Source organism: Glycine max, chromosome 14, assembly GCF_000004515.6.
Source record: "Glycine max cultivar Williams 82 chromosome 14, Glycine_max_v4.0, whole genome shotgun sequence".
NCBI classification, from domain to species: domain Eukaryota; kingdom Viridiplantae; phylum Streptophyta; class Magnoliopsida; order Fabales; family Fabaceae; genus Glycine; species Glycine max.
Genome location: NC_038250.2, coordinates 1,928,593 through 1,945,866, shown reverse-complemented (window position 1 = coordinate 1,945,866; position 17,274 = coordinate 1,928,593). Strand labels below are relative to the sequence as shown.

At 34.3% G+C, this 17,274-nt stretch overlaps 2 protein-coding genes across 4 annotated transcripts; one reads left to right on the top strand and one right to left on the bottom strand.

The window, feature by feature from the left end:
* The first annotated feature begins 2,442 nt into the window (after nucleotides 1-2,442).
* LOC100779435 (HVA22-like protein f) lies at nucleotides 2,443-3,858 on the top strand. The gene is made up of 5 exons (XM_003545057.5): nucleotides 2,443-2,580; nucleotides 2,854-2,880; nucleotides 3,090-3,212; nucleotides 3,309-3,549; nucleotides 3,642-3,858. The coding sequence occupies exons 1-5, from the start codon at nucleotides 2,534-2,536 to the stop codon at nucleotides 3,666-3,668; spliced, it is 465 nt and encodes a 154-aa protein (XP_003545105.1). The 5' UTR covers nucleotides 2,443-2,533; the 3' UTR covers nucleotides 3,669-3,858.
* A 1,241-nt stretch (nucleotides 3,859-5,099) lies between these two features.
* Nucleotides 5,100-13,244, bottom strand: LOC100800669 (uncharacterized). 3 transcript variants are annotated; one of them, XR_417843.4, is made up of 4 exons: nucleotides 13,009-13,244; nucleotides 11,633-12,911; nucleotides 5,490-8,447; nucleotides 5,100-5,393 (listed from the first exon to the last, which is right to left on the bottom strand). XR_417843.4 is itself a non-coding variant. In XM_006595683.4 (3 exons), the coding sequence occupies exons 1-3, from the start codon at nucleotides 13,041-13,043 to the stop codon at nucleotides 5,601-5,603; spliced, it is 4,161 nt and encodes a 1,386-aa protein (XP_006595746.1). In that variant the 5' UTR covers nucleotides 13,044-13,244; the 3' UTR covers nucleotides 5,100-5,600. The 3 variants fall into 3 exon arrangements, 2 of the variants coding, with proteins under 2 accessions (XP_006595746.1, XP_040865131.1); XM_006595683.4 differs by having other exon boundaries at nucleotides 5,100-8,447; XM_041009197.1 differs by having other exon boundaries at nucleotides 5,100-8,447; nucleotides 11,633-12,937; nucleotides 13,009-13,241.
* Nucleotides 13,245-17,274: the final 4,030 nt, after the last annotated feature.

Genomic DNA, 17,274 nt, shown 5'->3' with positions numbered 1-17,274 from the left:
CACGGATTATCAAGATAAAACTCCAATTCTAATGGAAGAAGAAGGCATCGCGAACAATATCTAAGGATCTATATATGTAAGTTTTGTCCTATTTTCAGTGGCATGCTATTTATTTTTCTTACCTTTGCTAAACTTGGTCATTTGAAGTTGTAGACAATCTAGTAATGCAAAGATGCCAGACATGGATTAGTGACTGACCGACTAATGAAAAAAAAATGTTTTGCTTTAGCAGCAACAGCAACGCACGTTCATACAGATGAGAACGGTTCTGAAGGTGGTTGATAACTAAGTGATGTGCATTCAAGCATTGAAAGGGAAGAAAGGGGCAAGGTTAGGTGACACCAAAATAACATCAGTGAAGGAGGCACATCCGAATGGAAAAGTGAATAAAGAAAACGTAGTGTATGATGTGGTTGTGCGTGCGACCATGCAAAAGGGGAAGGTGTGATGGAAGTGAGGTCAAGTTTGATGAGAATGCTGTGGTGCTTGTGGACAAGCAACGCCAACCCATTGGGACAAGAGTTTTTGGGACAGTACCCCATGAATTCAGGCAGAAGAAGCATGTCAAGATTCTTACTTTGGCTGGTCATATTGCTTGAATCAGCTTACATTTTCTTAATTTTGGAATCACCCCTTCACTTTTTCTGATTGAATCTTTTGGAATTTGTGTGTGTAAAATGTACTAACTGTAACTTGGTATTGATCGAGCTCTATTAGGCAAAAGAGAAAAACGGGAGTGTACAATTCATGTCATGATCATCACTTTAGGGAAAAGAGAAAAACAGATGTATTGGAATTTTTACCCTTGAAATAACAAGTAGCAAGTAACAAGCAAATGGGATACAATATTCTTGTTTGCTTCTTGTGTAGAGGAGTTATTATGTTCATGATTGCATTTGAGAATCTTTTTTTCATAGATGTATAGGTGTGTTATTTTGCTTTTAGCGATATTAAATCGTTTTGCCTGATTATATACGAAGTTAATTTTGTAAAATTAGAGTCAATCCGATGATCAAATGATCGGTGCCTAATCTTTTTTTTAATGGAACCGTGAGTGGATAAAAATGACTAATAACGTATTAACGTTATTCAAACATGAAATTTCAATACTCTTTAAATTTTTTTCTCCCTTTTTTTCTTATCTATATAGAAAATGTTTTACATAGATACAACTTGTTGGGATCATTTATTACAAAAGTCCAATACCCTTGCTCTATTAAACAATTTTTTTGTATAATATGAATTTGATAAATTCAAATATTAAAAATTCACATATATACAATATTATAGCCTTTATTTATATTTTTTTTTAAAAATATATTATAGCTTAAATGAAATTTTTTTATTAAGTATTAGTTAATTTTTGAATTGTGCAATTTTTTTAAAAAAAAACTTGATGTGTTTAATAAGATCAATTTATAATAATGAAATCAGCATTCAAAAAAAGGTATTGAATGCAATAAGCTGGAAACTATACAAAAAAAATAAAATAAAAAATCATGATAGCGCGAAGGAATTTAATTTTGACCATAATTAAAATGGATTATCAAGATTAAATTTAAGTCAAATAATCCTAACCACCTACTATATTTTTATGGTGATCATGTTACCTCTCATTTCTCACTTCCCCATTAGATAAGTTGTATATATTTTTTAATTGAAGATAATTTTCGTATAATGATAATAATGAAATTTGAATTTGTCACCTTCTACAAATTATTCAAACTCCTTTTCACTAGCAAGATCCTAGTGACTCAAAGCACTTTCTTGATATGTTCAATCTTATTTTAACATTTTATTTGTTTGCTTGAAATCTTATTTTAACATTTGACGTACTATATTAATAAACCGATCGGTTTAGAAGAGATATCAAATTGTATTAAATGATGTGACAGGACAACATTAAGTACAAGTTCAAAACTTTTTTATACTGACATTACACTGAAGAGGAAATTAAAATCATGTATACATAGACACATATTTCAGAAAAATAAGAAGAAAGAAAAAGTAGATTCTCTCGGGACCCTAAAACTATTAATGTAGGGTTTCAATTAAATTGAATTTGATGGGTACTATTTTGTCCTATATACTAAAGGCTTAAGGCCGTAGTAGTAGTACTTTTTACGCAACTCTACCGAGACTGGGAAAAACAATTGAAAGGGTAGGCACCTTGGTAACATTTAATGCCACAAGCCCACAATGACAAAAGCTTAGAGCTCAAAAGGTAATACGATAACTCTCGAATATGCACCAAAGGCACGTGAAATCCCAAAGTTTTGGCATCCTTATATTCCCCTCCCGTTTTGTTACACATAGTATACCTTAATCTTTATGGTCTCTTTCCTCTCTTGAGAGAAAAAGAAGACTTTTGGGTCATTCCACAAACATTCCTTTCCTTTCCTTCATTCACCTGCTACTACACTAAATATATACATCTTTGCATGCATCAACAATACAACCCATATTCCTTCAAATCTTCTTAAAACTTGAATTTTCCCACCAGGAAAGATCTGAGTATCGCTGTTTCTATATCATGGGTGTCCTTGGAACAATGGCAAGACATTTGGACACAATAATAGGGTGAACAAATTAATCTCTCTCCATTAATTTGCTTTTGAAAATATCTGTAATTTGTGTCGTATATATATTTTATTTCACTCCACTCCTACACATGCATTAATATATACTTTTCACACAATACCTGCTAAATCCCATGTACAAAACTCATTTAATAAAAATATATTCACCAAAATATGTATTCTGCAATTTAACACGCACACTGTAACTATATGTTTTTCATTTTATGTTTTTCCCCGTAATTATTAACAGCTTCTTTTTTTTTCTGCATGCCAGGCCTGGAGTGATGCTTCTTTATCCTCTGTAAGTATATTAAAAGCCATATCATATTATCATGCAATCGAGTATCATTTTCTCTTCCTCCGGATTAACTGCTGTAATTCTTAATTAACAATCAATAAAAAGAAATTAAGCATCCTACGCAGAGGCATGCATGCACATTATCTTATTATCTGTATTATTACATGATATGACTAATCATCAAATTCTTGACTTCTGAGTAAATATCATAGATACGCATCAATGAGAGCAATTGAAAGTCCTTCAACCTTGGATGATCAACAGTGGCTAACGTATTGGGTTTTATACTCCTTCATGACCCTCTTTGAGCTTTCCACTCATAAGATCCTTGCTTGGTACGTTGACATCAATTTCATGTCAAATTAAACTATATATATATAGGCACATAATAGTAATTTAATATTTGAACTTTGGCATAAAAATATATACAGGTTTCCCATTTGGGGATACCTGAAGCTTATGTTTTGCGTCTGGTTGGTACTTCCAATGTTCAATGGAGCGGCTTACATATATGAGAATTATGTGAGGCAATACATAAAGAATATTGGAACTTCCAATTATTCTGATGAGTACAAGAAGGTCCTTCACATGATGACCTTCGATGCAAGGAAAGCAGTTGAACGCTATAACGATAGATATGGCCCTGATGCCTTTGATAGAGTAGTCAGAGCGGTATGATACAAAACTATGAATTGCTTCATCCTAAAGCTCATCTATATATCTGTGTTTTTAACGTTTTTTTTTGTTAACTTTCATATGATCAGGCTGAAAAAGAAGCAAAGAAGCGATGAGTGAGTGACTATCGATTTGACCAAGTTGGAATGAAACGAACGTCAACATTGTGAAATCCATACTTCTTTCTTTGTATATTTTAACATGAAGGAGACGGAGGAGTCTCAGAATTATTGTTTAATTAAACTAAATGGCTGCGATTATATGCTTCATATATTTTATGTGTACCTTCCATGGATTAAGAATGTACGTAAGAGCATTCGATCTAGTTTGATATAGTTATTTTCTGATTTAGTTAAGAAACAAAAATTATTTGGTTAAATTACCTCAGTTTTTCGCTAAATCCTTTAAACCCTTTAACGAGAATTCTACTGCAACGGTTATTAATTGTTTCCTCTAAGTTCCTTTAGCATAACTATTAACTACGTACCCACAAACTCATGCTTAATTGGGACAAAAATAATGGAAAAGCTTGACGATCTCAAAAACCATAATGCTTTCATAAGCAACCTTTATTGGGTAATACTCATCTTCAAACAAAGCAAACGTAATAGTCATTATGTATAAAATAAAGGGGCGGAAACCCAATCTTATAATAAAATAAAACCAGTTCGATCAACCTTTTTCCTTCCACACTTTGGCATACACTATATAGTAACTGATACTGTGTTGAATGAATGTTTTTAACAGATAATAATTAAAATCAGGAAGAAAATAAAAATTGAAACATAAAATCATGCACTCGTAAGATGAATTATCCTAGACTCTTCCGATTTTATATGTGGAAACATTCTAAAACTTAACAACTTCACCCCCCTCCTTATTTTCACTTTTCACACAAAGATGGTGTTGGATATTACTTTCTATTACTTATTAGCATCAATTCCACCTCGGCAATACATTATTAAGTTTAAAATACAAAAAAGTTTGGCCGATACAATACCTGGAGAAGTATGATCTACAAGACAAAGAATCAAACAGGAGGATCGACTGCAATACTTTGCCTACTAACTTTTTTGTTGGATTTTGATAAAATTTTGTGTTTATTTCGTGTTGCATTAATAAAATAATAAGCGTTAGTGTATCGGCAATTAAAGAATATCGGACACATCATTAGCTCATTTTGACTCAAATGAATATGAAATTCGTTTAAATTTAATAAATTCATCAATGTAACGTCTCCTTTGTAATTGAACTTGGAATGAATTAGTCAAATTGATTTATTTAATATATTTAAAACAATTACAAAAACGTAATTCAGTTTAAATTCTCTCACGACTTAAGACATGAATGCAAATTGAAACTATTTTTCCATCAAAAGCAACTTCACTGGATTAACCTTTTATATTCAAAGCAGCTTGTAATCATTTTTTTTAGAAGTTTTTAAATGAAAATAATTATTTTCTCAAAAATAATCAAAGCCGGGATGGTAGAATTTTTATTTTTTTTCATAATTTGCCAGTTCAAATTAATGAGGAAGTATCCAATGGTTAATGAATAACTAAAGCCCCAATTCAAGTTTTATTGAATAGGTTGAGAGATGGACTATTCCCTTATCCTAAAGCCCATCTTTCTTTCCTTCTGCTGTATCAGTAATAAGCACATCTTTGCATAGTCATTGAACAGATGCCATGTGGGGAATACCTGGCTCAAAAATAGATATCCAAAGCGTCATTATTCTTTGGAGACAAAATTCTGTAAAGGGCATAAAACTTCAAAACTGAGAGCTGGATGTATCGAAAGACTGGATGGAATTATATCAATTTTCCGCCGGTTTCAGCAACCTGGCAATATTGATACATGGACAATCCTGTTATGTTCTCAAATGGATATATACTATGGAGGAGGAAAAGCAGATATGATAAAATGATATAACTTACACCTAAAATCAGTATACTTTAGTCAATTTTCTCTGAATTTCTACATCACTAACACTGTCAGTAATCGCAGGTGAGAATATGGCAGAATAGCTTGTCATCCTGATCCATATTTTAAGAGGAATTTAAGATGTGCTTCGCTCTTTTAGGACCAAGTCGGACAGGACCTGATGTTACCATGCCGTCCAGTTTAAAAGAATTTACAGCAGGATAACTTCCAGGATTTAGATTTTGTGCCTCATGCTGACAACACCTACTCCTAGCACTGCCCATGTGTGGATCCAGTTCGAGTGTTCTTGTGTTTCGTTGCAATTCCACACTGGACTTTTCACCAGGCAACCTAGTCATACGACTGAAGTTTTCTTGCACTCGCATATTCAGTAACTTGGTAGGTTTTCTGGAATCATCAAGATTGGCTGCTGCTGCAGGTCTCTTTCTGGTATTTGTGCACAGCTGATGGTCATCGAACTTCAATCTGTCAGCGACCTTATTTATGTTTATATTATCACTATTTATGGTAGAGGGTGTAACCGGAACATGTAGAGGATGACCAATTGATACTCGAGAAAGAGGAGTCGTCTGCATGGGACCTAGAGAAGAAGTCAGATGATTAGAAGGAAAGCGAACTTCTGCTGAATGATTCACAAATGGCGTAGTGAAATTATTTCCCCACAGATTTTGAGGAAAGTTTTGACTACTTGAAGCAGAAAATTGCCGAGAAAAGGTCCCTGGTAGCATTTCATCTGTTGAGATTGACAACCACGATGGTGAACTTCTGTAGGGACTATACCAAGATGTTTTGGCCTGTTCATTCACAGTTGGCTGCAAGAAAGGAAATCCAAAGGCTGATTTTGTAACATGGGGATTTTTGTTCCTGTCATTCAGCTCACCATTGGTTACATGAGTCGAGTGACTAAAATTGCCAGGTGTAGGTAGTACCACTAATTGAGAGCTCAATCCTAGAGGTTTAGCTCCAGGTATAAACTGCTCTGAAAAGTCATTGGATGCACCATTAAATGCTGCATACGAAGTAGACTTTTGAGTAATGGGATTGAAATAAGAACTGGCATTTCTGTTGACTCCATGATTACTTTGCCGATCAATAAACTGTTGAGAGAATCCAGAGTCTGTACTGCTCATCAATATGGTGCCTTGTGCTGCTTGATTGTTTTGAATTTTTGCTGCTTGCAATACATTGTCAGCTGATATTTGTAAAGGTGAACCAGATACCCAATCCTGCTTAGAACTTCTTTCCAATAAAGAATGATCTAAAGCAGCATATTCAGAATAATTCCTTCTTCTGGATTCCTCATCAGGCCAAACATCTCCCGCAAATTGTTGCATCTCTTGGCTGCTTCTACCAATTGGAACATCTTTACCCATCAACCTCATTGTTGGTTGGCTGGAACTTGGTGAGATATGATGTGAACCTTCTTTCAGAGAAACCACCCCATTTCCATTGTGATTCCAGACTCGGTCACATTGATTCTGTTCAACGAACGAGTTTTTCTTACAGTTCAACTCTGAATTAAGTGGCGGGACATAGTGACTGGAACACATATCTGAAGAATTAGGTCGGTGGATATCTTCTCTCTCTCTAGATTGTAACTCAGTGACAGGTAATCGGGTTGGATGATGTGGAAATGGATCAAGACCATCTTTTGGAAATGTCTTCTGAACAACATGATTCTCATTAATGCTTAAATTTTCCTGGCTACTTTGATGGAGAATATTATTAATGGGTAAGCCACTAAAAGAACCACGTAACGTACTTGATGTATCTGACTGGTTCATCCCTAAGTTTCCACTTGAACTGAAATTGATTAGCTCACCATGAGAATTGAGTGGCAAACCAAAAAAATCCGGATCCAAACAGCTATTTTTGCCACTTCCTTTCTCCCAGCCTGTATTGGGGAATGAGTTATCAATCATATCTGCAGAAAACATACGAGAAAATTGTCTGTTACCCAAGGCCTCACCACTATTATCTTTATCTCCATAAGTTTGCAATGGAGATTCTGGTTTTTCATTTGCATTATATGAAGCAGAATAAGATGAAGAAGGCTCCAGAAATGTCTTTGTATTTTCATTTGAGTTAACAGCATCAACCTGTGGATCATCCAAATGGTCCAACTTCCCACTGTAGCTGAAAGATCCAGATTCACACACCTTTGTATTTATACCAGACATCTTCTCTACTTGGACAGCTGAAAGAGGTCTAGAAATGTCAGCATATGGAGAACAATGCAGGGTAGTTCTGTTCCCTCCGTAAAAAAACTGTGAATCATTATTGTCACAAACTGCCACCTTGGTCAACAATTCTGACTTCTCTTCTAACAGCTTTGACTTCTCTTGATTGATACATGGCTTCAAGAAGCTTTGTATGGTATCTTGGTCCAGAGTGTTAGAAAACTGTTTACTTTCAACTATAGGGCAAACCTCTCTCTTGCCTCTGTCAATATGGTCATAATTTCTGTTTGGCTCCAAACTTGCAGTTTCTTCATCACTTCCAGAGGACTTCTCCTTTACTGCTGAAGATGCCACCGCATCTGAAGATATCTTGAACAAGGTTTCATCAAATGAATTTGTCTTTTTAGGACCAGGTATATCATCTTTGCCAGAGAATTTCACATGTCTGTCCGAGGTTTCCTCTTGATCACTATAATAGCTTTCTTGAGTACCATCTCCAATACTACTGCCACTTGACGTCTTTTCAGAAACATGTTTGAAGCGGTTCTTAAGAATGCCATGATTAGGAGATACTGCTTTTTCTTGCTTTCCAACTGAGTCGCAGTTTTTAACTTGTTGCTTCTTTTCTACCGATAAGCAATTTATACCTGATATCTTTCTATCGATAGAAGGATCAACCTCGTGAAGTGGAAGCATTTTATTATCGATTGTACCTTTTAGTTTTCTGGAACTATTTACTGCACTTTGCACCATGCGCTCGTAAACATCAACCTGAGATAGACAAGATTAATAAAATTATGGATGTTATATTATAATAAAATAAGAATAAGCCGACTAAGCTTTAGGATATGCAAAATATCAAGATAAATATAATAACACCTCTTGTAGCCTGTAGCTTTCTCTTTTATTTTCTTTTTTATGGATGTTATGTTGTAGCTTTTATAAGAAAATAAATAAAATTGCAACAGTTTCACGTATAATGATGCCAAAATGTATGTTTATGAAACAGACACTGTAGAAAATCAGCATTTCATATCCTTTCAACAATTCCAATCAGAAATTTTGAAAGGATTTCAATTGTCTATGACTGTTGCTACATTACAATTTACAATAACTTGATTCCAAAGATGAATGTCCCCAAAAGTTTACTCAGACCATTGGTTTTTCAGTTTTTTTATAATTCTCGTCCCTCATCAAAAAGCTTTTTGTAAAAGATTGAGGCAACTTCGTTTATGCCTATATCTTGTGTCTACAAAAGATAAAACGGCAGAGACGTTTTCAAATGGAATTTATGGTCAAGTAAAAGTAGATTTAATACAAAAGAACAATTTCACCATGGAAAGTTTCAGGGAACTATACAAAACTATATTTCCAGCGTTAATTATAAAATCACGTTCCAAACTTCTGGATAAACAAACTCTTTGATTATTAAGTGAAAAAAAATTAATTTTCAATCTCTATGATGAGGAAAAGACTTTAGTTACATTTGAATAACACTTTAATTGGGGTTTTAAGTACCCCACCATTCATTTAAAAACAAGTCAAATTGAAATACATTAAGATCAACTACATGTAGAAGTTTATAAAATTGAAACAATTGAATTAAGAACTAAATTATATCATTATTTTATCATGATAAGAAATTTCAGAAACGCTTTGAACAAAATTCTTAAACTTGGTTATTTTAGTATCAATTTTCAGAAGAGGGAAACATAGAAATCTATATATGTATATATCATAAATGAATATTATTTACGTGTTAATAGAAAGTACAAATCCCTATAATTGATTTTACTTAACAAACAGAACGCTAAATAAGCTTGTACAATTTGGCACGAATATTATTTTTTGAAAAATCTCGTTGTAACTGAAAGCTGGGGCGTAAAATAATTATATGCTATTAAGATATTAAAAATCCGGTAAGTTGCAATTACACTTTATGATGAAATAAACAAAATTGTAAAGACAAACCCTTTTTGTAACAAATTTTCTACCTTGTACAATTCCACTTTGGGAATCTTCTGTTTGAAATCACAAGAGATTACTTCTAAAAAATAATATCCAAAGTGTATTTCTATAACAACATATACATTCTTATATCATTGTTTATACGAAGAAGAAGCTAACGAAAAACACATGCATGGATGTAGCAAATAGTATTAGGACAAACAACTATTACACATGTGGTTAAAATTATTATTGTAAAATATTTATACGATAAATATCTTAGTTCGTTCTTTTAGAAAGGCAATTTAAAATGCAAATTAATTAAATTAAATTTTAAAAAATTAGTGGGATATTGGATTCTATTAAAAGGGGAGGGGATGGACAATGGCAAATGCATGAATCATGATGCTTAAATAATCTTTTTACATAAATTTGAGACTGCTATGTAATTGTTCACTGTTGAAACTAGAAATGCACATATCACATATGATACACCTCTGTAGAAATTTACGTGGTCCATATAACCCCATTCGAAACCTGAGATTTCTTATGAATCTGAATGCCAAAAAAAATCCAATCTATTAATCTTGAAAAAGAAATGATAGGTAGGAAAAACATAGAACCAGAGTTCGCGAATTATTTTTGGAAAATAAAGTATTTACTAAGATTAGTCTAGAAACGTTATTTAAAACAATCTAGACACTATAATAAGATGCCATTACTGATACAGTAAGGGCAGCCAAGTTATAAATTTCACTTCTAAGGATTGAGTTGGCAGCAAAATCATATCATCCTTATATCATCATCGAGTAACCTTCATGGCTAGCCAAGTTAAATACTTGACTAATTTACTTCCACTTTCAAATTTCGGCCAGCGTAACCACAAACTGACATTGTTTTCCGATTTCCATTGGTTCTATATAGACCTCCTAGGTTGGGTTCTAATAGACACTCGAAATTATCTGCACATGTCCAAAACATGAGTCGCTAACTTATGTTGACCGATACATCCAAGTCATTCTACCCACAAACCAACACTTTCAGAATATAAAATCAGGTGTCTCACACAACGACGGAACGTCCAAAACCATTATACGTACCATACATCACCACCCCCTACTTCACTAATACGCCATAAAATATGCCCATGCGATAATGATCTATATCAACCCAAGCCAGAGTATTCTTTTTTGACGATACATGCCCATCTGGAAATTGCATATGCGAACATTCATCAATCCAAATCACTAAATATACACTTCTGACAGACCCAATAAATGATCTATCAAATTCCGGACCTCCACTTACAGATCTCCCACTAGCCAAAATACATCCAGCTGTAAGCTGCGTATAAAACCTCTCTACGTCCGAAAAACTGGCCACAAGAGATATGAGAATCATTTGATCTACCCATGGCCCATACGATAATTCCCCCCCAAATTATTAGTTAATAGTGACGGGGCTAGAGAAACCCCTCATCATTAGACTCAGCTCTCTCTTCTACCTCGTAACCCATGAGTGGCCCCTTCTAGCTAGGGTACTTGTACTGATTATACACACAGCACACACTACAGCTGGAGCAACATTCTTACAGGCTTCACTACCTTCTGAATCCCTTCCGCGCACGAAGGCACTTGTCTTAGTTTTCCTTTCTTGTAACTCTCCTTTCCCAACTTTTACTTGCCGCGTATTTCGCTCAAGTACTCAACCAAAAAAACAAACAAAAACACTCACTTTCGTCCACAAATATGTGAAGCTCTCTCTCTAATCAGCTTTTTCAGCAGTAATTTTATGCAGAAAAAGCAAGACATAGAGTAAGGAAAGCTATAATCCCATGGTATAAGAAACAACATCAACCCAAAATCTACATTCTACAGTGTCGGGTAATATTTTATGCGCAAATTCCATGAATTTGTATACTTATCAGTCAGGAATTTGCTGCAAATCGCGGAAACACACAGCAAATAGCGGAAGATTAACTTATATTTTATGAGACACAAACCACATACCTTGTTCCCAGTTGGTCTGTTGTTGAAGACATTCTTCTTTTTCTTCTTCTTCTTCTTGCTCGCAACCGTCTTCTTCTCATTGTTCACGAACCACACACCACTATCGCCGTGCTTCTCCACCTTGCTTTTCTTCTTCTTCACCTTCATCAACTTTTTCTTGTTCCTATTCTTCATCGTACTCTTCTTGTTCTTAATTACCGAAGCAACGGGAGTAGCAACAGCGGCAGAAGGAGCAGGAGTGGCGGCCCTAGTTGAATCTCCACCTGAATAGCCATAATCGGATTTCTCCTCATCTTCTTCCTCAACCTGAATCGCTTTCCTTTTGCCAGCTTCGATCGGTGGCGCCACTGTAAGAATCTCTGCGATCGAGCGCGAGCGCTTCTTCGGCGTCTTAGGTATGGGCTTGCAATTACCGGTCGACCTTCTCATCTGCCGTCGTTCCTCCCTGACAGCTTGTGCGAGGCAACCATCTATGTGTGCGTTTACTGCCGTCACCGTGGCGGCGTTGAAATCTCGACAAACAGGACACAACATCTCCATCTTCTCCTCCGAGATATCTCCTTGGTCCGATTTGGCGGACTCACCGTCTACGCGCGTGGATCTCAGCGCCTCCAGTCGCCGAGAAAGCCACTCGAACTTCGTAACGGTAATAGATACATCGTCCACCTTGCCCTCGCGGAACGGCCAGAACTTCAACACGCTCTCGATTTGCGGCGGCAACTGAGGCTGCGGCTGTGGCTGTGGCAGATGTGGCTGCTCCTCCACCATGAAAATCTCGGCTATGGAACGTTTCTTCAGCGGCTTCGACGGCTTCGACTTTGACGACGAAGATTTCAAATTCATAATCCTCATGTGGCGACGCTCCTCTCTCATCGTCTGCGCGAGGCATCCGTCGATGTGCGCGTTCACCGCCGTGAGTGTCGCGGCGTTGAATTCGCGGCACACCGGACAAACCATCTCCAGTTTCTCGTCTTCATTGTTGTTGTTGTTGTTCGCCGGGGAGGAGTCGGAAGGAGGCGCGGATTTCTCAGATTCCATAGATTCTGCAGATTCCTCTTCGCTGCAATCTACATCGCCGTCGTCTTCATCGGTTTCCGCAGCAGAAGGCGGAATCTCCAGATTTTGAGCGCGGTGGTCGGTAGAATCGTCGGATCTAGGGCACGGGTTCATCGGCGGAAGCCACGACTGAACCTCCTCATCTGATACGTCACGTGAGGAGGTAGATGCAAACGGCCAGCACTTGAAAACGTCGATGGATCTCATCTTGGATGTGTAGTCCCTGCAACAGCAACACCAAATCAAAACCTATAAAGCGCGCTTTCATATATTAGTAAAACCAAATCCACAAACAATAGATAATAGACAAATAGATATACCTTATGGAGAATCCATCAAACGTAGCCGCCACCATGATCAGTGATTACAAGAAGGGAGAGACTATGAAGAAGAAGAAGACTGAGAAAAGAGGAACATGGATGATTATGATGATTAGATGAGAGAGAAAGAGAGTAATTAACGTTTTGCTCTCTCAGACTAGAAGAGAAGAAGAAGGAGGAATAGGAGAGAGTATTGTGTGTAGCTGTCTGCTTGCTTTTCCCTAATTTATGACTGAAAGGGACATATGAGAGAGAGAGAGAGCTCTAAAGTGACGACAGATACAGAAGAAACGAAGGTGAGAGAATATTTTATTAATTATTAATTAAACTCGTACAATTATTTAATTAACACTCATGCTTTATTATAATGTTAATGTTGGTGCTTGGTACTGCAATTGATTTTCGTTGATTAATTATTTTATTATTGCTAATCAACTCTTGCGCTTTATTCGTTTCTTTCCATGCATGTTATTTTCATATTTTTTTAAAAAAAAAAAGATAATTAAGTTATTGCGACTTGTGTGTGTTGCCTTGCTGGTGGCTGCTGCGCCGAAGGTTAAGCGATGTATGTATTTAAATGATAGTATAGTTAAAAGGGGCGTATAATGTATAATGTATATTGTATATTGTATGCTAATGTTAGATTTGTAGTATGATCTATGGTGTTATATTCCCACGCTCGTGTACTTACATGAAACAAAGATTCTGCTGTAAGAGCACAAACAATCCACCATACGCGATCACCCATCAATCCACGCGCTTTCTACCTTCATCATATCACTTCTTTTTTTATAAAAAAAAATATATATATTATTATAAATAGTTTCCAAATTACTTACTCTGTTTTGTTTTTTTATTATATACAATTAACGCGTTATTTTCATGGTTTTGAGGTCCACTTAAATAATAAGAAATAAATCAATATAATTAAGAACTAAATGATAAATCATGTCACATTATACATTAAATAATAAGTGCCACCTTAGGAGAAACTCAAATTTCAATTACTACTTAATCTTTATGGTTCTTCCTTTTTTAAAAAAGATGTGTACAGATGGGAGAAAAAAGAAAAATTGTTTTTCTTCTTTTCTTCTAATACTTTCCTTTTTTGAGTTCTATTAATTTAGATTTACTTTTGCTTCATATTTGATGAGAAGAGATGATAAAGAAATGATGAGAAAGAGATGTGACAATAGATAGAGTAGCAAAAATTAGTATGATTTTCTTACTTTCTTTCTTTTAATACTTTCATTTCTTGAGTCTTATGAAATTATATATATTCACTTTCACTTTGTACTTGGTGACCAAGAAATGACAAAAGAAAGGGTAAGAAAGAGGTGTGATATAGGAGAGAACAATAAGAGTCAATATTCTTTTAATACTTTCATTTCTTGAGTTTTGTTGTTAATATGTTGATAGCTCAGAAAAAAAGAAGATAAAAACATTCATTGTTTAAGTGTATATTTTTTTATCTGTAAGAATTAAAGACAATGTTAAGAAATTTATAATAATAACTCACATCCTTATTTGATTAAGTGAACTAGACTTTCTTAACACTCAAATGTATGCTTGAATATGTATTCATATAATAATTTTCTAAAATTGATTCTAAGGAAAAATTTACAGTGATATTATTTATTTTTTTTGGATAAAAGATATTTAAAAAGAGACTTTAATACACAATGTTTTGTTTGAAAACTTGTACTACTAATTAAGATTGATTTTGAGTATGTAATTATCAAAATGTCTTTAAGTCTAATTAAAGGTATACTTAGAACTAATAACATAATTAAGAATATAATTTAGACAAATATATATCGTGACTCAAGTTAGTATTAATGCAAAAATAAAATTTAATAGTAGTTTGATGAGACTTAAGTCTAAAATTTATAAGAGTCAAAATTAAAAACAAAATAATTAAGGAGGAAATCAATAAGATGCAAATGTTAGGATCTAACATGACTTGTTTGTCTAGGATGTATGAGTTGATGATTTTCTTTATCAATGTGATTAGATCTATTCTACCCACATCTATCCATATACTTGTCCTTGATGCCTCACGATGACAAGCTTATTTTATTTACCTATCTCCCAAATATCTTTGAAAAGATTCAATAAATAAAATGCATGAAGATTAAGTTCTAGATGTTTGCGTAGAAAATGCATACGCATAAAAAGTGTCATTTTATGTCTAGCAATGATTTTTTATGAAATCTTTTCTTTTTGTTCTATTAGTGGTTACCATCTTCCAAACACCTAACCCCTAAAACTGATACATGCATATTTTCTTTAAATCTTAATTAGACGTTACTCTCTCCCAAGCATCTAACCCCTAAAAGAATGTAAAGATGAAAATGCAAGAAAGAAATAGAAAGGATAATAGAATAGAAAAAACCTAGAAGGAATCCTTTTGCATTGATAAATCTGAAGTACACCATACATTGCTTGGCTTTTTAGGCCTGTCAGACCCTAGTTAGGGGATTAACCACTCATGGCCATGAGAGCTTTACAATGAGAGGGGAAAAAGAAAGAATGGATACAAAAAGAGAAAAGAGATGAAGAGTTCTCAGGCTTTAGGTAGTAATGAGAGTACTCTGAGACTCGGTTTGTCGTTCCCCTTGGACTGACTCTTTATTTATAGCTGCTGAAGTAGGCTTTGGACCTTCGTGGGCTCGCTCAGCACGACAGCCTGCGCTTAATGCGTTCAAATCGTGCGCTTAGCAACCTCCTCTTGCTTAGCGCGTGCTACTTATGTTGGATCGCGCGCTTAGCATGTGATTCTCGCTTAGCGTGTTCTGCTTTTTGTTCACTTGGTGCGTGTTGCTCGCTGGGTGCGAGTATCAACTTTCGTATTTAACGTCTCGCTTAGCGCCTGTGTCTCCTGTCTCGCTTAGCACGAGCTGCACGCTGGACTGAGCCATTTCTGATTTCTTCATTATTTTTTACTTTTTTGCTTATAACACCTCCAATTTTTATATTTGTAGTCACAATTCAGCTAAATATCAATTCTTTAACATTTAAGCGCAAATAACTGCTTAATAATTATTTTAAAAACAATTTCTTTTCATTTTCTATTATAAAAGTATAATTATTTAGCTATTATCACCACCTAATTTTATTCATTGAAATAAAAGGTAAGACATGAGAAAGAATGAATAAACTCATACATGAAAAAAAAATGATGCTTGTTGTTTATAAATTTTCTTACTACAAATATAAATAAAAACTGAAGTAAAAATAATGTAAAATTTAAAAATGAGAAGGAGAGAGAGAACCTACTTATATATTATAGAAATAAATATTTGTCTTGTGCATCGTGAAAGTTAAAATATTAGTTATAGTTAAATAAAATAAAAAGTCAAGTAGCATGAAAACTTTTAGTGATCATCTCCAATCATCTGAGGTGAATGTCTACGGATTTTATAAATTTCAACATTCTAAGTTTCAACCTTATTGCATAATGAAAAGAGATATTTATAGGAAACAAAACTTCAAATTTTTAATAATTATTCCTTAATAAAAAAATTATCACTGTTTTTGACTACTATCGATGGTCACCATTAGCTATCTCAATAACTTTGATTTTTTATTTTATTTTTTAAATATTTATTTCTAGTTAAATTCGTTTTCAAAAATATACATTTCAATACTTAATAGAAATAATCTTAATATTAATATATGCACGGAAAAATCTAAGCCAACTAGTGTTACTCTTTATAGCATAGCCAGAAATCCTTGATTAGATACTTTAGATGTACTCGATCGAGACCTTAAAAAGAAATGGTCTAAGACAGGACGCATGCAGGTTTGTCGCAGTTGAATAAGATGTATTCAATCTGGACATTTGTACATAAAATATACCTGGATAGAATGCATCTAAATTGGACAAATTTAGATATATAGAGCTCAACTCGTTAAGATTAATATAAATTATAAAGCTAGCTTGTAAGAAGAAATTGTACATTATAATTATCCAAAGATGTATATAATCCTCTAAAAATGCAAGTTAGTTTACAAATTTAGTTTTCGTCAGTTTTCATTTTTATTAATTGACCATAATACTTTTTACAACGTTTCTTCAAAATCACTGAATAAGGTGTGAGTATTAGTGCATATATAAAGAAAAATTAAAAATTGTCTAACTTCATGGTTATTAATTATTTTGACAGTTCACTCCAGATAATCTACTAGTTGTGATGAGTAAGAGATTAATTGATTCGTCAAAATAATTTCTGTCTTTTTCTTATTTATTATTTTTCTTAAATA